Source organism: Eptesicus fuscus, chromosome 23 (assembly GCF_027574615.1).
Source record: "Eptesicus fuscus isolate TK198812 chromosome 23, DD_ASM_mEF_20220401, whole genome shotgun sequence".
Classification (NCBI taxonomy): Eukaryota; Metazoa; Chordata; class Mammalia; order Chiroptera; family Vespertilionidae; genus Eptesicus; species Eptesicus fuscus.
Window position 1 is genome coordinate 1,722,831 of NC_072495.1, and position 19,965 is coordinate 1,742,795.

The following is a 19,965-nucleotide window of genomic DNA, read 5'->3' on the forward strand; positions in this document are numbered from 1 at the left end:
CTCTCTCATGGCCGAGAGCATCCACAGATGGATGCACTGTCCCTTCTTTACCCAGCCTCTGCCCAAGGGCGCCTGGGTTGTCTCCATGTCGTCGCCACAGGAATCACGCTGCAGCGAACATAGAGGGGAATCAATCTTTGCAAATGAATGATTTCAAGTTTTTCTGGTCGACACGCAGAAGACGGATTGCTGGGTCATATGGTAACTCTATTTTCATTTTTTTGAGGAACCTCCAAACCGTTCCTCAAGAAAATACAAGGCAGTTGGTGCAGACGCAGTCCGCACCCCACTGCGTTCACCAGGGATGGGCCACGGCGCCTCCACGTGCGAGAGCTGGGACTGGTATCCACATCCACATTTAAAGACGCCAGGATTTCTGCTCAGCTTTTTCCAGACTTCCGGGAAAAATAAAAATTGCCGTTAGCTTAAATCCAAAACAACTTCAAAATAAGCCTGGAGTGGGATTTACCCTTGTACTGCTTACACAGAGGGTGCGGCCTGCCTCTTCTGCGTGGCTTCCTTACGGCCTGCAGTGCTGAGCGAGCGCCCAGGCGGTGATGCCGGCAGTGCAGGCCTGGCCGCGCGGCTGCTCCTGCCTCCTTTTTAAAATCACAGCATGCATTTAGTGTGCAGGGCTCAACATCGGTAAGAATGATTTCAGCCACCAAGTAACGAGAATACTGAACACAAAATTTATTTAAGCATAAAACACATTAAAAATTATTTGGTTGATTCATAAAAAGAGAAGGAATTGGGTCTGAGGGAACGGAATGGGGTGGGGCTCCCAAGGTCTGCAAACAACATCCCCAGTGACCAGGCTGCCGGCGAGGCTGAAGGACACGAGGGCAGGGAAGGAGCTCATCATACAGAGGGAGCAACATGCAGGTCAGAGATCAGACACTTGCCAACTTAGAAAGAGTTCTCAGAGGGAGTCGTCCTCCAGCCATTGCTTCTCCACATTGTTCCCCCTTCGCAAAACCGATGATCCGGAAACAGCACGGGCTGGACAGATTCTCTGATCAGATTCCAGTCAGACGTTTCTAACCAGAATTTTGTCCTTTACTGGTTGAGTGAATTGGTTTCTAGTGACAACCGTTTGAAAATTTTAACCAAGATATATGCTTTCCACAACTGGCTTTGGAAGCCGTGTTGTGTACTTTGAAAGAGGAGTTTGGAATTTCACTCATCTCCAGATCTCTGATCATTTGAGGCAGGTGGCATCCTGTTGAGATTCTGGACACTTTCAAATAGGTTTTAAGGGCACACACCTTTTATCCTACAGGGAATGGAAAAGTAAATTACAGTACTTCATGTAGCAACCTTGAGTTAATTATGAGGTCGTGACTGATTTATACACAAAATGCCACAATGAAATCTGGGTCATGATGAGAAGCAGTGTCCAGACTTGATGCTCGGTGGAAGAATTAGAGGCTGCAAAGAGAAAGGCACATCGTGAGCGCGATAAACTCCTGTTGATCAGGACCAGAGATCTTTGCAGCTCCCAGCTAAAGGAGAGGACATTGCCAAGGACCCACTTTGTCCACGTGGCCGGGAAGAAGCAGAATTAGCCCAACCTGCAGAGGTGCCTGCTGACCTCAGTGGTGCTGGGGGAACCCTGGGCGAAGGCCACTGTAGGAAGTGGTATTTATTGAATCAAACATTCCACTCCCAACCACAGCCCAGTGGATGTGGCAGCCAGGTTTAAAGCTAATACTATTTTTTAAAAAATAATTACTTTTTCAATGATTTTAAAAATCATCATCTTTTAGTAAAAGAGCAGGGACCCAAAGATTTAAAAAAGTAAAAACCAAGATGGCGCTAAAATTTCTTAGGAGTTTTTTCAGATCTTTCCTTCTTAACGCCTGACTGTGTACAGGCCTGCTGCTGACTGCTTGGCCTCAGTCATGACTCGCTCCTCTCGGTGGGAGGAAGTTCCCGTGCCCCAGCTGAAGCCCAGAATCAGGGTGTCTACCTCGGCAGCTCTTGCCGTCCGCCTGCAGGGTGCCCGTCACACAGCTGCACAGGGGCCCCTCCACCCGGCTGGTGCAGATCTGCTCACACCCTCCGTTGTCCTCACACCAGTCCAGCCCTAAAAGAGAGCAGTTGGTCAAGTTAACGGCAGGTAGTTTACCTGCAACTCATATGTCAGGGCAAGGCTGGAGCAGGGGTAGGGACCATTTTTCTGCCAAGAGCCATTTGGATATTTATAGCATCATTATCAGGCCATACAATTTTAAAAAAAGTCTTTATGGTTGAAAGTATTACATATTCCTCTTTATACCCCATTGACTTCTTCTAGTCAGCCTTTGTCCCCCGCCCCAGGCCTTCACCACCCAATTATCTCTGTCCATAAGTTATGCATATATGCATACAAGATCTTGGATTGATCTCTTTCCACCCACCCACCCTTCCCACCTCCCCTCTGAGATTCCACAGTCTGTTCCATGTGTCTATGTCTCTGGATCTATTTTGTTCATTAGATTCCACATATGAGTGAGATCATGTGATACTTGTCTCTCTCTGACTGACTTATTTCACTTAGCATGATACTCTCTAGGTCCCTTCATGCTGTCTCAAAGGGTAAGAGATCCTTTTTCACTGCTGCATAGTATTCCATGGTGTAAATGTACCACAGCTATTTCATCCACTCATCTACTGATGGGCACTTGGGCTGTTTCCAGATCTTACCTATTGTAAATTGTGCTGCTATGAACGTGGGGTGCATACATTCTTTATAATTGGTGTTTCAGGTTTCTTAGGATATAGTATTCCTAGAAGGGGATCACTGGGTCAAATGGCAGCTCCATTTTTAATTTTTTTGAGGAAATTCCATACTGTTCTCCACAGCGGCTGCACCAGTCAGCAGTGCACTAGCGTTCCCTTTTCTCCACATCCTCGCCAACACTTGTTTGTTGATTTGTTGATGGTAGCCATTCTGACAGGTGTGAGGTAATACCTCATTGTTGTTTTAATTTGCATCTCTCTGATGATTAGTGACTTTGAGCATTTTGTCATACATTGCTTGGCCTTCTTTAAATCTCCACTTTGGAAAAATGTCTATTCAGATCCCTTGCCCATTTTTCAATTGGATTGTTTGTCTTCCTTTTGTTAAGTTGTATGAGTTCCTTATATATTTTGGATATTATCCCTTTATCAGATGCTTCATTGCCAAATATGTTCTCCCATGCAGTGGGCTCTCTTGTCATTTTGTTGATGGTTTCTTTTCCTGTGCAAAAGCTTTTTACCGTATTTTGATGTAGTCTCATTTATTTTCTCCTTAGTTTCCTTTGCCCGAGGAGATGTATCCATAAACATATTGCTATGAGAGATTTTGTTGCCTATAGTTTCTTCTAGGATTTGTATGGTTTCATGACTTACATTTAAGTCTTTTATCCATCTTGAGTTTATTCTTGTGTGTGGTGTAAGTTGTTGATCTAGTTTCATTTTTTTTTTTTTTTTGCATGTATCTATCCAATTTCCCCAACACCATTTATTGAAGAGACTGTCTTGACTCCATTGTATGCTCTTACATACTTGGTCAAACATTAACTGAGCATAATGACTTGGGTCGATTTCTGGGGTCTCTGTTCTGTTCCATCAAACTATATGCCAGTTCTTATGCCAGTACCAGGCTGTTTTGAGAACAGTGGCTTTGTAGTATAACTTGATATCTGGTATTGTAATCCCTCCAACTTTGTTCTTCTTTCTCAAGATTGCTGTGGATACTTGGGGTCTTTTTTGGTTCCATATAAATTTTTGGTGTTTGTTCTAGGTCTTTTTAATATGCCGTTGGTATTTTAATAGGGATTGCACTGAATCTGTAGGTTGCTTTGGGTAATATGGACATTTTAAAAATGTTAATTCTACCAATCCATGAACATGGTATATTCTTCCACTTGTTTATATCTTCCTCTATCTGTTTTTTCAACGTCCTGTAGTTTTCCAAGTATAAGTGTTTTATCTCCTTGGTTAGAGGATACTGTAAGGTACTTTATTCCTAGGTATCTTAATTTTTTGTTGCAATATTAAATGGGATTGTTTGTTTAGTTTTTTTGTGTGAGAATTCATTATTGGTGTATAAAAATGCCATTGATCTCTGGGTGATAATTTTGTGTCCTGCTACATTGCCAAATTCATTTATCAAATATAGTAGTTGTTTGTTGGAGTCTTTAGAGTTGTCTATTTACAATATCATGTAATCTGCGAAAAATGAGTTTTACTTCCTTCTTTCCCATTTGGATGCCTTTTATTTCTTCTTGTCTGATCGCTGTGACTAGGACTTCCAGTACGCTGTTGCATAAGAGTGGTGAAAGCGGTCTCTCCCTTGGTGCACTAGATTCTTGGGTTGATGGCAGGAGATGCACTCCCCATTACCCACGTGGCTGATGGCCATGGGCCTCCACACATGGACCAACAGGCTCTAATTAGCATGGATGCTGAACTTCTCTGACAGGAACGTGGAAAGGAAACTCTGGACACTGGGTGCTCCTGGAACCCCAGTTGCATCTTTTCCTGGACTGGCTTCTCTCAAAAAAAACTTCGGTCCCACTAAAAAAGAAATGAAAGAAAGAAAGAAAGAAAGAAAGAAAGAAAGAAAGAAAGAAAGAAGAAAAAAGAAACAAACAAACACTGGTGAAAGTGGACATCCTTGTCTTGTTCCTTTTCTTAGGGAAGATGGTTTTAGTTTTGGCCCATTAAGTATGATATTGGCTGTAGATTTGTCATATATGCCCTTTATCATGTTGACATATGCTCCCTCTATTCCCACTTTGCTGAGAGTTTTTATCAAAAATGGGTGTTGGATTTTGTCAAATGCTTTTTCTGTGTCTATTGATATGATCATGTGATTTCTGTCTTTCAATTTGTGTATTTGATGAATCACGTTTATTGTTTTGTGACTACAGTACCAGCCTTGTATCCCTGGAACTAATCCCACTTGGTCATGGTGTATGATCATTTTAATATACTTCTGGATCCAATTTACTAATATTTCCTGAGGAGTTTAGCATCTATTCTCTTTCTTTGTAGTGTCTTAAAAAGAGGTTAGAAGTGTTCCTTCCTCTTGGATTTTTTGGAATAGTTTGATGAGTATAGGTGTTAGTTCTCATTTGAATCTTTTTTTTGTAAAACTCCCCTGTGAAGCCATCTGGACCAGGGTTTTGTTTTGTTTTTCCTGCTTCAATATCATCAGTTGTTATCCACCTTTTCGGATTTTCTGATTCTTCCTGATTTAGTTTTGGGAGGTTGTATTTTTCTAGGAATTTGACCATTTCATCCACATTGTCAAGCTTGTTGGCATATAGTTGTAAATAGTATTTTCTTATAATTTGTATTTCTGTGGTGTCAGTTATCATTTCACCTCTTTCATTTCTGACTTTATTTATTTGAATCTCTCTCTTTGTTTCTTGATGAGTCTGGCTAATGTCCACCAATCTTGTTTATCTTTTCAAAGAGCCAGCTCTTGGTTTCATTGATATTTTTGTATTTTAGTCTCTATGTCATTTATTTCTGCTCTAATCTTTATTATTTTGTTCTTTCTACTTACTCTGGGTTTTTCTTGTTGTTCTCTTTCTAATTCTTTAAGCTGTAGAGTTAAATAGTTTATTATTAATTTTTCTTATTTTTTGAGGTAGGCCTGTAGTGCTATGAACTTCCTTCTCAGGACTGCTTTTGCTACATCCCATAGATTTTTGGTTGTTGTGTGTTCATTTTCATTTGTTTCCAGGAAGTTTTTTCTTTCTTTCTTGATCTCATTGGTAACCCATTCACTGTTTAATAACATGCTATTTAGCCTCCATGTATTTGAATGTTTTTGAGTGTTTTTACTGTAGTTGATTTCGAATTTCATTCCACCGTGGTCCGAGAAGATGCTTGATATGATTTCAATCTTCTTGAACTTGTAGAGACTTGTTTTGTGTCCTAACATGTGGTCTATCTTTGAGAATGACCCATGTGCATTTGAGAAGAATGTATATTCTGCAGCTTTGGGGTGTAATGTTCTATAAATGTCAATTTAATCCATCTGACCTAGTATATAATTTAGACTCTGTTTCCTTGTTAATTTTTTTGTCAGGAAGATCTATCCAGTGAAGTCAGCAGGGTGTTATAGTCCCTTACTATGACTGTATTGCTGTTGATCTCTCTTTTAAAGTTCTCTAGATTTTTAAAAATATACTTAGGTGCTCCTATATTGGGTGCCTATATGTTTACCAGGGTTATATCCTCTTGTTGGATTGATGGCTTTAGTATTATGTAGTGACTTTTCTTGTCTCTTGTGATGGCCTTCATTTTGAAGTCTATTTTATCATATATGAGTATTGCTACCCCATCTTTTATTTTGTTTCCATTACCATGGAATTTTTTTTCCATCCCTTCACTCTCATCCTGTGTGAGTCTTTTGTTCTGAGATGGGTCTCTTGGAGACAGCATATAATTGGGTCATATTTTTGGATACATTCAGCTACCCTGTATTTTTTGATTGGTGCATTTAATCCATTTACATTTAGGGTTATTGATAGGTACTTACTTATAGCCATTTTCATTCTTTATGCCTGTCTGTCTCTCTGTCTCTCTCTCTCTCTCTCTCTCTCTCTCTCTTCCTTTTAGCATTTCTTGCACTGCTAGTTTGGTGGTGATGAACTCCTTTAGCCTTTTTTTATGGTCTAGGAAGCTCTTTATTTGACCATCTGTTGTGTATGATAGCCTTGCTGGATATAGTAATCTTGGTTTCAGATCCTTGCTTTCATTACCTTGAATACTTCATGCCATTCCCTTCTGGCCTGTAGAGTTTCTGATGAGAAATTAGCTGACATCCTTATGGGAGCTCCTTTGTAGTAACAAATTGCTTTTCTCTGGCTGCCTTTAAGAGTCTCTCTTTATCTTTAGTTTTTGGTATTTTAATTATGGTGTGTCTGGGCATGGGACTATTTATTTGTGTTCTTGCATGGGACTCTCTGTGCCTCCTGAACTTGTGTGACTTTTCCCTTTACCAGGTCAGGGATGTTTTTGCCATTATTTCTTCAAACATGTTCTCTATTCCTTGCTCATTTTCTTCTCTTGCTGGCACTCCCATGATGCAAATATTGTTATGTTTCATGTTGTCCCACAGCTCCCTTAAGCTTTGCTCTTGTTTTTTAATTGTTTTTTGTTTGTTTGTTTGTCTGCTTCTCTGATTGTGTGATCTTTTTTTCTATCTTGTCTTTTAATTCACTGACTTATCCTTGGCTTCCCTTAATCTGCTGTATATTCCTTCCAATTTGTTCTTTATTAGTTCTATGTCAATTTTTATTCCCGACTGGTCTTTTTTCATAGTTATGATATCATTTCTCATGCTGTTGAGTTTCCTTGTTATCATTATTCTGAACTCTATATCTGATAAATTTCTTCTCTCCATTCCATTTAGCTCTTCTTCCAGAGAATTCACTTGTTTTTTTTTCCACTTTGGGCTTGATTTTTTGTCTCCCCATTTTGGCTGCCTTGTGTCTATGTATTAGGTGGATCTGCTTCTACTCCCAATATCTAGTGCAGGACAACGTCAGACACTATTTGTGACTGGTCCTGAGTACCCTGTTTGGAGCTATCAGCAACCCACAGCTTGTGGCTCCCTCTGCTGGGTGCCTTTGGAAATGACCAAGATGTGCACCAGGCTCTGCTTTACCTAGCCCTGGGCCAAGAAGATCAGGCAAAGACTCAAAGCTTCTAGAGATCCGCCTCTGCCTGCAGTCCAGTTGACACTCAGTCTTGATTAGCATCAGGTTATCGACCACGGAGAGTCGCAAGTCTTCCAGCAGGGTGGGGCAACTGCCTTTTCCCCAGGCCAAAACCACCTGGATAGCTAAGGTCCACCTGAGAAAGATGTCCTTCACAGGGTGCAAGAATGACTCAGCACAGGAAACTGGGTTGGTTGCCCTCCAAGCTCCAACCGCAGACCCCCCAACCCTAGACTCTCCTCACTCATCTCTAGTCTACTGTCCCTTCCCTCTGCTGGAGCCCAGAGTGAGTGGCTGCAATGAAATTTTGTGCATTGGACCTTTAAGAGGGTGCCTGCATTTCCAGCTGTCTCTCCCAGGCAGACAGCAACCCTGCTGCTTTTCACAGCCTGATGTTATGTGGGCACCTTTATCATTTCTGGGGTGTCCTAGCTGGGGGTGTAGACCCCAGAGTTCTCAGTGGGAACCCCCACAGCTGAGATATCCCTCTGGAACTTTAGCTGGTGTCTGTGGGAGTCTAGCCAGCCCTTTTGAGCCTCTGCCCTTCCTATCAGACTCCATGTGGTCTCCACTTTCTGTCCCTAGTTATCAGGGTTCTCTCCAGCTAGTCTTCAGTTGATTTTTCAGGGTGGTTTTTCTATACTTTCAGTTGTATTTCCAGTTTGGTCCCGGGAAGAGTGTCAGTGTACCTTCCACTTATTCTGTTGGCATTTTTGAATCCCATATACAATAATCAACTTAAAATTCAGCCTGCTATATTTGGTCAAACACGTAATTAACTCACACATAATGCACTGGCAGGGCCAGACCAAATGACTTTAAGGCCCACAGGCCAGATGCCCCCCCCCCCCCCCCCCCCCCCCTGCTTTAAAGAGAGCGGAGGAAAAGGAAAAGCCCAGTGTGAATGGGAGTTTTTAACATCAAGAAAAGGGTTTCACCATGCAGTGGGAGTCTCTTCAGCCTCCTCATTCACCAGGTTCTCAGTGCAGGTGCCGCCAGGCCGGCGCTTGCTCAGGCCTCCCGCTCGCCTGCGGTAATGACTTACCGTGTGTTTCAGGAAACATACATACTTTTTCTCCGAATGGGTCCCACGGAAATGATCTGCTCTTTAGGTTCTTTGGTATATTCTGTGGCAATCCTGGAATTCTGCGGGCAGTTCTGAAAGACAGAACACCAGGGGAATTTACACAACGAGGCTGGCATCTCTGCCCACCGGGCTCCCCCTCCCGAGGCAGCGGTCGCAGCCTCGAGCGCCATCACTGTTCGGATTAACGCGCCCAACGCCTTCTTGATCACAGAGCCCACTGGCCGCGAGGCTTTCTGCTGAAGAGTTAAATGTCTTCTCCGCCCCGGAATCAGATGCATTCCTGGGAATGCGGAGTGCTGGATCTCATCGGACACTAATGTACGCGGCAGCACGTGGAAGGAGCTCTGACTGTAATTCACGTCTCAATGTTGTAAATATGGGGTAAGCGGGAAGCTGGAATGTTAAAGGTTAGGGACCAGTGCAATACAATCGCAGTGACATTAGCCATCCATGGTGGGAAAGGCACCTGGCATGGAAGAGAGGATCGGTTTGTCACCTCATCCCGCTCGCCCTTCCAGAGCCTCAGGCCCTGGTATGGCTCTGGATGCGCTGCAGGGCAATCCCTGGCTAAAGAACACCTAGATGGCCTGGCAGTGTGGCTCAGTGGTTGAGCACTGTCCTATGCACCAGGGGGTTACAGTTCGATTCCCGGGTTGTGGGCTTGGTCCCTAATAGGGGGCGTGCAGGAGGCAGCCGATCAATGATTTTCATCATTGATGTTTCTCTCTCTCTCTCTGTCTCCCTTCCTCTCTGAAATCAATAAAAATATATTTAAAAACTATAAGTAAAGAACAGCTGGATAGAGTGCATCTTGAAGCAGGAGTGTGCTTCTCAGGGGAGTGGAGCTGGGCCCCACTGTCCACTTCAGATTCAGGTGACCTGGCTCCTCGTTCTCAAATGGGCCGCCGCTGCCCCAAGGTCAACTGGCAATGTTAGGAGACGTTTTGGGGTGTTTGAGCTGGAGGAGCTACTGGCAGCTAGGGGTGGAGGCCAGGGAAGCTGATAAATGTCTGACAATGCACTGAACGATTTGGTCCAAATGTCAGCAGTGCCGGGTGGGAGAGACCCTCACCGAGTGCTGCGCGGGCGGGTGGGCATGGCGGAGCCAGAGGAGCCAGCGGGCAGCGTCCACTTGCCCTCGCTTACTGTCTCCCCAGCGGTGAGCACGCCCCCGAGGACTTCCAGGGGCCGTGAGACCGGAGGGGCCCTGAGGAGCCACACAGAGCCGGCCCTGTGACCCATGTTGGGAAAGGCGGCAGCGAGAGCCACCCTCACTTACTATTTTGCAGGAGAACTTCTCCGAGTCGCAGAGGGACACTGCGCAGTGGAGGTGGACTTCGTCGTAATCCCCGATGAACTTGAAGACCGTGACGTGAAAGCGGCAGGTGAGGGAGACCCCGTTCTCCTCGATGCCAATGGTGTTGTCTTTAATGTTCTGACACCTGTTCCGAAAAACAGTGCCTTTGCTTCTTACTCTCATACTTCATATGAAACCGCTGAAATGGTAAAAATGCCTTCGCCTGTGAAGCGGCCTCTGGTTGTGTGGGTTTGGCACGTGTTACCACGTCCTCATATTTACACAGTTTGCTTTAAAAACGTCAAATAGCACCTCCAATTAGGACGCTACCTGCATCTGAAAACAATGGCTGTGGGGAGGGAGCTCAGTTGCCCTTCATTTCAGCTCTGGTCTGCTCCCTCTCACTGCTGTGTTAGGGCACCAGGTGGACAAACTCAGGGTGCTTCTGTGCCTTCTCCGGTTAGCCATCCATTGTGGGAGGAGCCCGATTCTACCCTGTTGGGAGCTCTTCCCACAGGGGGCACAGGTGCAGCTGAGCTGGGAAAGCGCAGGGAGAAAGCTTGGCGGCAGGACAGCCTCTTCCCTCCCCCTGGGGGCGCGGACAGCGAGCCGCCCTCAGCCGCCCACATCTTGCCTCCAGGATTTAGAGTTCTCCTAATATTCAATCTCTCATGCCCCGGGGCTTCTCACATCAGGTCTCCCCGCCTGGGCTCTTTCTGCAGTTCATCCCGCACAGCTCCTGCTCTTCCCCCAACACCAGCCTCGGCTCCCTCCTTTGTCAACGGTCCCTTCCCTGCGGCCAGGCAGGAACCAGGGGCCGCTCCGGTTTGCCAGTGGCCCCTGCTGAGCCCCGGGAGTGCTCCCCAGCGTGCCTCCCTCACGCACAGGGCACGCGGGGTCTGCGCTGAACGCGGGAATTGGGGAAGTGATGAGCTGCTGCGTGGCCAGGGCGGCTCCTGGGAGCCAAGTTCTTCCCGTGATAAGGATACCAGGGGCGCTCTCCTGCTGCTGCCTCCCCAGCGCCCGGAATTAAATAGCTTAGGAGGAGGATTGTAAACGGAAACAGCCCTCACCACTCCGATACCTGTTCAGTTTTGTACTCAGTCTTCAAGGCAATAGTTTCTGAAATGCGTTGAAACAAAAACTTGCTGGACTGTTTCTTGTCACTGTCACTAATTTGAATAATCTAAGTTGGCCCAAAGATTCTAAAATACCCACAGCCCTGACATTCAAGCCCCTCCCCTTACCCAGACCCCACCTACGAGAGAGATCACTTGAGGTTTTGGTCTCAGAAGAACAAGGAACAGAAGGAAGGGGCCCGGGGGAGCAGAGCTGCCTTCGTGTGGGCCAGCCGAGCTTTAATTCTCTGTGCACCCCGGGGAGAAAGGGCCTGTCCTCGGCCTGGGCGCCCGAAGAGAAGGGGGTCTCGCGTGTCCCCAAGCTGCTTTCTGAATCACCAATGGCCGCTGGCGCCCATCCTGGCTCCACCAGCGGAAGGAACAAGGGCTCCTCAGGATTCTTAGAGCGCACGATGCTGCTCATTCAGCCCCGAGCATCACGTTTCATGCAGGTTCGCTGGAGCCGCACGCACCGATAACCACGGCCAGAGGGGCCACAGGACTCCTGCACTAAAACCCTCCCACGTGACAAAGGCCCTTATGCCAGTCACAGTTAAGTCGAAGGCCTTCCGGGAAACCTGGGAAGCTGAGGTTTATGAACGTGCTCACTTGCCCACTCCCCCTCTCGGGCTCAAGTCTGTTAACTCCTATTTAAAAACCGCTCAGTGCCACAGCGACCTGCAGAGCAGGCACAAGCCACACACCCGGGTCTGCATTTGGTCGTGGCTCGGATCTCAGCCTTTCATCAGGGGGAGGGCCGGGACAGGGAGGGGAGCGGGGGGGGGGTGGGGGGGCAAGGAGAACAGGGATGCCAGCCCGGGCATCGGGCCTGCAGGACCCCAGCTGGGTACCAAGTCCTTCCCTTCGCCTAGAAGCAGCTGGAAACAACTCAGAAAGTCAAATGCCTCGGTGAGATCTTTCCTGAATCTTCCACAGCACGCCTGCGCACCCAGCCGCGGCCACGCCCGGCCGGGGGGAGTCCGTGCCTGGATGCCTGGAAGGCCCCGTCCTCCCTCGCTGGTGGGGCAGCCTTGGCTGGCTGTGGACCTTCCTCTCTGAGCTGTTGTGGCTTCTGTTTGTCTGCCCAGACCACACCTTCTGCTGATGAACCCTTCCCAGCCTTAACGCTGATTCACTGACACCCCCGCCCCCGGGGTGCTCCCCAAAGCCGCACCTGGCATGTGGAATATTCCAGGTGAGCGAGTGTGAGAAATGGCAGAAGCAGGAAGGTCATCCTCACTTTCTCCCTGACCTTTCCACCCGAAACAAGTCATAGAGCCTTCCTGGAGGGGCACCCCCTTCACCCCGAGGAAAGGAGCTCCTTAGCCCCGAAGACAAAGGACGGAGGAGAACTGAGCAGACGGGCACTGCCCCCTGACTGCCCCCAGCACCGCATAGAGCACCCCGGTCCCTGCCCCCTGACTGCCCCCAGCCCCGCATAGAGCACCCCAGTCACTGCCCCCTGACTGCCCCCAGCCCCGCATACAGCACTCCTGTCACTGCCCCCCCAGCCCCGCATAGAGCACTCCGGTCACTGCCCCCTGACTGCCTCCCCCCCAGCCCCGCATACAGCACTCCTGTCACTGCCCCCTGACTGTCCCCCAGCCCCGCATAGAGCACTCCGGTCTAACCATTGCTGTGGGGCTTCATTCCCGTATTGAAGGCTCCTGTGTCACATAAAACTTGTATTAAATAAGTTATGAAACTTCTTTTCTGCTAATTTGTCTTGGTGTGTTTAATTTTCAGGCCCCGTCAAGAGCCTCAGGGGCCGAGGAGAACCGGTCCCAGCCAGGTGCCGTCACGCTGCATCCCTGCAGACACAGGAGAAGCATGATCCCAGCAAGGCCCCCTGCTCCCCGGCGCCCTAGAGTGGGGTTAGGGCGCGGCTGTGGGATGCGAGGCGAGGACGGCCAGTGTCGGACAAGGGGAGACAGAGACAGGCAGAGACAAGGGACAGCGAGGGAGGGAGGGAGGGAGGGAGGGTTCGGCAGCATCCAGCCGGAGCCAATTGTCCCTGAGGCCACACCCACGGCTGGAATTTGTTTTGTGATGATTAAATGCTTTGTTTTTTGCATAAGCTATTTTGAATTGGTCTCTCCTACATCTAATAGAAAAACAAGTTTGATTAATAAGTCATCTCTCTAAGAATTATTGTATTAGGCCCTAATTAGGGGGATGGAAATGTTCCAAAATTAGTTTATGGTGATGCTTGTACTCCTCTTGTAAAGTTACAAGCATCATTGAATCTACACTTAAAGCAAAAGCATTTTATTGCATACAAATTATGTATGCAATCAAGCTATTAAAAATTATTGTGTGACGCAACCAGTGTTTTTAAAAAATAAAGATAATTATAATTATTGCTGTTGGATCCATAGTCTTCTTTTTTTCATTCATTCAATAAAATTTTGTTTCATAACCACTACTTTTCAGAAAATATACTAGGTGCTGGGCATATCATGGTGAGTAAAAAGAAACTCTTTGATTTTATAGGCTATTATTCTAATTCTTTTAAAATTTTAATAGATGTCCTAGTCACTTTCAGTTATTCTCATTACATACTTTCATTTTCACATAATTCACATTTATCTCAAATTGGAATTTAGAGTAGTTAGGACAGAACCCTCTGAAAACATGGAGGGTATACTGTGGTTAATGGCATGTGGACTCGGGATCCACCAGCAAATTGCCGTGTGACTTTGAGCAACTTGCTTGCTCTCACTAAGCTTAAGGCATCTCATTCACAAAACTAGGCTTCTCACATCTGCCTTCCAGGTTGTAGTGAGGATCTGATGGTTCATGGGTGCAAAATGCTGGCCCTGTAGGAAGTCAACAAGCATTAGTTCCTCTTCCCTTCTCCAAACTATGGCGTGGGCTCAATGGAATGCTACGCTGCTGTAAAAAAAAAAAAAAAAAAAAAGAGCTCTGACCATTTGCAACAGCATGGAGGGACCTGGAGAGCATTATGCTGAGCGAAAGAAGCCAGTCGGAAAAAGTAAGTATCACATGACCTCACTCATTTGTGGAATCTAATGAACAACATAAACTGATGAACAAAAATGGGTCCAGAGACAGAGAAGCATCGATCAGACTGTCAAACTTCAGAGGGAAGGCAGGGGAGGGCAGGTGATGGTGGTGGTAGTGTGTGTGTGTGTGTGTGTGGTGGGGGGGGGGGGCGTTTAAGAGATCAACCAAAGGACTTGTATGCATATATGCATAACCAATGGTCACAGACAACAGGGGGGTGAGGGCCTGGGCTGGGGTGGGGGTGGGGGCAGGCTGTGAGGGGTCAATGGAGGAAAAGGGGGACATATGTAGTCCTATCAACAATAAAGAATTTAAAAAATGACATGTGGTGCAGACTCATGTCACAGTGAAGGCTCGAGGCGGTCCTTGGCGAGAGCTACGCACCCTTCTTCAATGATGAAGTAGCGGAGTTTGTCATTGCTGTCGCGGGAGGGTGTGGCATAGCACTTGTTCAGCGTCAGGATCAGGTGCGTGGCATCGGCTCCGACCACAAAGACCCCGACGTACAGCACGTCCCGCGTGGTCAGCACCACCTCGCCCTGGCGGTACGGGTGCTTGTAGGAGGCGTTCTTGTAGAGCGCCATCTTGGTGGTAAAGCTGCCCTCTTGGGTGGGAACTGTCAGGTTAATGACACTGAAAGGGAAAGACCGTGAGGCAGGGAACCCCAGCAGGCCTGTTCATTCACCCGCCCCTTTCCCGCGGACCACCCGAGGGAGGCAGAGCCGGCAGCAGGGGTCCGAGGCTGCACTGTGCCCACGGGCCCGCCGGCCACGGCGGCATGAAAACCATCGCCGACTAAAGCTCAGTGCCCAGCGGCCCAGCCCCTTCCCGGCCATCAGCTCCTGCATTGGGTAGGACGGACGGACAGCACGCCATCAGCACAGGGCGGTTTGTGAACGGTGCCCGTCTCAGGCGGCAAGCAGGCTAAGGACTAGGGACCACTCTGCCTCGTGGCCAGAGACCGGGGCCGCAGCCCTCACCTCAGCATGGGCTTCACCACGGAGTCCAGGGAGATCTTGATGTCCAGCTCGTAGGCGCAGGAGAACTCCACGTTGATGGTGCGGTCCCTGGTGATGATGTTGCCCGTGTTGTTGGCGCTCTCTATCCAGATGGTGTTCTTGTACATGATGTGCGTGCCGTTGGACTGCAGAGCAGAGGGGCAGAGAGCGTTAGACTGGGAGGGAGCCCGTGGCTTGCATTTCAAATCCATGACCTGGAAGTGGAGACCTGGCTTCATTTCACACCTCCCTCAGCGGCCAGCGTGTCAGCATGGAGCTGGCCTCGCACTGACCGGCAGTATTAAACGGACGCCAGCAGCGCCTCCGGGCACACTTCCTGGTGCCCACAGAGGTGAGGCCAGGAATTCTGACCCCGACCAGCCCCCGTTTCTCTGGGCACCCCGGCGGGGCAGCATACAGCGTTGCCGTCAGCAGGTGACGTAAATCTTTGTTTTAGTTCTTAATTCAAAATCTCCCGCCACCAAATCCTGTCCCAGACGAACCCAAATGGACAACTGCAGCTCCATCTTCTCACTCCTTTCACTCCCTGATGCCAGTGTCGATAAACTAGTCAGGACCGGAAGAACGAACCCACAGGCCCAGGAGGAAGAGCAGCGGCAGGGGGCTGTGCTGCCGAGAGCTGGGTCCCCTGACCCCCAACTTTCTCTTAAACCCCGCCTGGGAGCCCTGACCCCCCGACACAGCAAAACCCGCCGTCCTGGCCTGCAGGGCACAGAGGGAACAGGTTTTGTCCCCAGCAGGACAGAGGATGACCGCAGACAGCGGGCCAGGGGCGGGCCTGCCGCCCGTCGCACTCCCCCAGGTCAGCCTCACCCCAGACAGCCCTCCTCCTGGCGGGTCCTTCCCGCCCTTCGCTGTGCTCCCAGGAGGCCATTTCTAACGGGACCACCTGGGGCGCTGTCAGGAGGTCAATGAGCAAACACCTGGGCAGCCCCCCCAGGCTCCGCCCCCCCCCACCCCCCCCAGGCCCTCACCTGCACGATGTTCCCGCAGTTGCCCTTGGTGTTGTTGATCTGGAAGGAGATGAAGTCCTCGCCCTCGATGCCCGTGCACTGCCTGTCGTTGACCCGCACGCCCTCCCTCTCGAAGCCCAGCTGGAAGAGCTTGCACTTGGAGATGGACACCTCCATCTGGGACGCCTTGCAGGTCACCTCCGCGTCGATGATGTCGTGCGAGTCTGCGGGACACGGAGGAGGTCAGCGAGCGGGAGCCGGTCTCCCCGAGGCCAAGCGCCGCCCGCGGGAGGCTGGGGCGTCCCTGCCTACGCTTCCCACCCCGACGAGTCTGAGTTCACGCAAAGCCCCTGGGACCCGAGGAGCCTTTTAAAAAGAAAATACGAATGAAGTGTCTTTTCTTCCTCAACCCGGGACTCCCCATTGCGTGGCAGCTGCTCTTCCGCAGCTCCGTCCGGCCTCCACCCTGCCTCCGCCCTCCGCCCTGCCTCCTCCTGCCTCCGGCCCGGGGGCCTGGCTCCAGCACCCGCCCAGCGCAGCGGCACCGGCCCCCCCCCCCCCCCAGCGCATTCCCAGCCGAGCACCGGGCGGTCCTGACCCAGGGAGGTGCGGGCTGCCGTCTTGAGCAAACTGTCTGCCCGGGGGCAGCAGGGGCCGCAGCCTCTCCTCCCGGAGCCCCCGCCAGGCCCGCCAGCTGCGTGGAGGCAGCAGGTGCCCGCTCCGGGCTCGGGCGGGGTGAGGCGGGCGTGCTCCCCGGACTGTGGGCAGGACGGTTCCTGCCGGTTCCTGTCCGCTGCACAGTCAGCTGTTTCCGGGACCGCCCGCCCCCGGCGACCACCCGCCTTAACCCGCACGCCCTGTGGTCCGAGGGCGGCCGGACCCTGTGCTGCCGGCGGCTCCGATGGGACGGCCCATCCGCTCACACACATTTCTGTTGGGGTCTCCTGGCCCAGCACGCACGGGATCGGGTGCGAGCAGCTCGCTTCCGCTGGCCGCCCCATCGCCGCTCTCCCCCCGCCAGGAACCCTCCCCCGCCAGGACCTCTCCTCCTGCCAGGACTTCTCCTCCCCCACCAGGACCTCTCCCCCACCAGGACCTCTCCCCCCCCCAGGACCTCCCCCCCCAGGACCCCTCCCCCCGCCAGGACCTCTCCCCCCCAGGACCTCCCCCCGCCAGGACTTCTCCCCGCCAGGACCTCTCCCCCCCAGGACCTCCCCCCGCCAGGACCTCTCCCCCCCAGGACCCCTCCCCCCCCCCAAGACCTCTCCCCCCGCCAGGACCTCCCCCCCCACCAGGACCTCCCCCCCCAGGACCTCCCCCCCAGGACCTCTCCCCCCGCCAGGACCTCTCCCCTCCCAGGACCTCTCCCCCCCAGGACCTCTCCCCCCCAGGACCTCCCCCCCCCGCCAGGACCTCCCCCCCCAGGACCTCTCCCCCCCAGGACCTCCCCCCCAGACCTCTCCCCCCCCCAGGACCTCTCCCCCTGCCAGGACCTCTCCCCCTGCCAGGACTTCTCCCCCCCAGGACCTCCCCCCGCCAGGACCTCTTCCCCCGCCAGGACCTCTTCCCCCCAGGAACCCTCCCCCCGCCAGGACCTCTCCCCCCCCAGGACCTCTCCCCCCGCCAGGAACCCTCCCCTGCTAGGAGCTCGAGCCCCGCCCCGCCCTGCCCGCAAGAGCCCAGCAGGCCCTGAGCACACAGAGGCGGTCCGGGTGGGCCTGAGGAAGCATCAGCCTCCTTCCAAGTGGTCAGGCTGCTTCCCTGCTCGGATGACCTGGTGTGAAAGCTTTGCTGTTGGGTTCTAACCCACAGAGAGGGGGCGGCTGCAGGCCCCTCCCACTGGGCCCATCTTGGGGGCGGGGGGGGGGGCAGGTGTCACTCACTGTTCCCGTAGGGGGGAGGCTCGATGCAGCCGCACAGCTCCCCGCCGTTGTCCAGCTCGCAGGTCCGGTTGGGACAGTCGGCCCCCACGCAGGGATCCTCCACCACTCCTGCTAAAAGGGAGAACAGGGACGCGCACACTTGACTTCCACACCAACGCGCAGGTGACGTGTTCACTCTGGTCTTGCACGTGCGTGGAAATGTGATGGTCAGACAGCGGCCACGGATGAACACACAGGGCCCTTCCGGAAAGGAAGGAGCGCAGCAGCAGCGGGCCCGGCGCGGGCCGCCCCGGCGTGTGCGGCGGTGGCCTGGCCTCCTCCCCCCTCACGGTGCTCTGCGGGCTGCGCACTGCCACCCGCTCCACAGCGGCCCCTCGCCCGGCTCCCGCAGCGGGCTGCGTGTGAGGGTGACAGCCCGGAAGGTCTCTGCCGAGACCCCGAGAGCGACCTAGCCGGCTCTGCCACGCGCATGTGCTCTTGATGACTCGCCCATCTCTATCCCAGACCAGCCACCTCCCTGCGGGCCCTCAGCACGTCCTTGTCAAGAAGACAGCTTCAGGGCCAGTAAGTCCCCTTAAACCAAGATGACGGTCCATCTTTCCCATAAGCTCCTCTGGATTGTATAAAAACAGATAAACCAAACCTACACACCCTAACCCTAACCCTACCCCATAAGCTCCTCTGGATTGTGTAAAAACAGATAAACCAAACCTACACACCCTAACCCTAACCCTAACCCTTCCCCATAAGCTCCTACTGGATTGTATAAAAACAGATAAACCAAACCTACACACCCTAACCCTAACCCTAACCCTAACCCTTCCCCATAAGCTCCTCTGGATTGTGTAAAAACAGAGAAACCAAACCTACACACCCTAACCCTAACCCTAACCCTAACCCTTCCCCATAAGCTCCTCTGGATTGTATAAAAACAGATACACCAAACCTACACACCCTAACCCTAACCCTAACCCTAACCCTTCCCCATAAGCTCCTACTGGATTGTATAAAAACAGATAAACCAAACCTACACACCCTAACCCTAACCCTAACCCTAACCCTAACCCTTCCCCATAAGCTCCTCTGGATTGTATAAAAACAGATAAACCAAACCTACACACCCTAACCCTAACCCGAACCCTAACCCTAACCCTTCCCCATAAGCTCCTACTGGATTGTATAAAAACAGATAAACCAAACCTCCACACCCTAACCCTAACCCTAACCCTAACCCTTCCCCATAAGCTCCTACTGGATTGTATAAAAACAGAGAAACCAAACCTCCACACCCTAACCCTAACCCTAACCCTAACCCTAACCCTAACCCTAACCCTTCCCCATAAGCTCCTCTGGATTGTATAAAAACAGAGAAACCAAACCTCCACACCCTAACCCTAACCCTAATCCTAACCCTAACCCTTCCCCATAAGCTCCTCTGGATTGTATAAAAACAGAGAAACCAAACCTCCACACCCTAACCCTAACCCTAACCCTTCCCCAACCCTAACCCTAACCCTAACCCTAACCCTAACCCTAACCCTTCCCCATAAGCTCCTACTGGATCGTATAAAAACAGAGAAAACCAAACCCATACACCACTCACAGGCTCGCTCACAGCGCTCTTCTGCCCAAAGGGAAACTGTAAGGAAAACGTAACCGTGTGTGAAAGTCACCGTCTTCACACGAGGAACAGCGCTCTGGGCACAGAGTCACAGTCCACCCCAGAGCAGCAGCAGCTGAGTTTGAAACCACGGGTCGGGACCATTCTCTTGGAGACCCTCGCGTCTTTGGTTAAAGCATCTCTCCCTATCCGATGTAAGAATTCTCCGTCCTTCCTGGCAGTGAGGGTGAGCTCGGAAGACACAGCTGCTC

At 50.9% G+C, this 19,965-nt stretch overlaps 1 protein-coding gene across 1 annotated transcript in view; it reads right to left on the reverse strand.

Moving 5' to 3' along the window:
• Positions 1–756: 756 nt before the first annotated feature.
• The window catches only part of TECTA (tectorin alpha), a 108,844-nt gene continuing 89,635 nt past the window's right edge, over positions 757–19,965 (reverse strand). Inside the window, exons 16-23 of the mRNA XM_054712357.1 lie at positions 18,094–18,204; positions 16,232–16,434; positions 15,219–15,382; positions 14,623–14,871; positions 10,076–10,238; positions 8,780–8,867; positions 1,973–2,089; positions 757–1,431 (exon numbers count right to left, since the gene is read on the reverse strand). Coding sequence (XP_054568332.1) covers positions 1,331–1,431; positions 1,973–2,089; positions 8,780–8,867; positions 10,076–10,238; positions 14,623–14,871; positions 15,219–15,382; positions 16,232–16,434; positions 18,094–18,204 — 1,196 coding nt within the window. The 3' untranslated portion in view covers positions 757–1,330. The remainder of the gene's footprint in view (positions 1,432–1,972; positions 2,090–8,779; positions 8,868–10,075; positions 10,239–14,622; positions 14,872–15,218; positions 15,383–16,231; positions 16,435–18,093; positions 18,205–19,965) is intronic.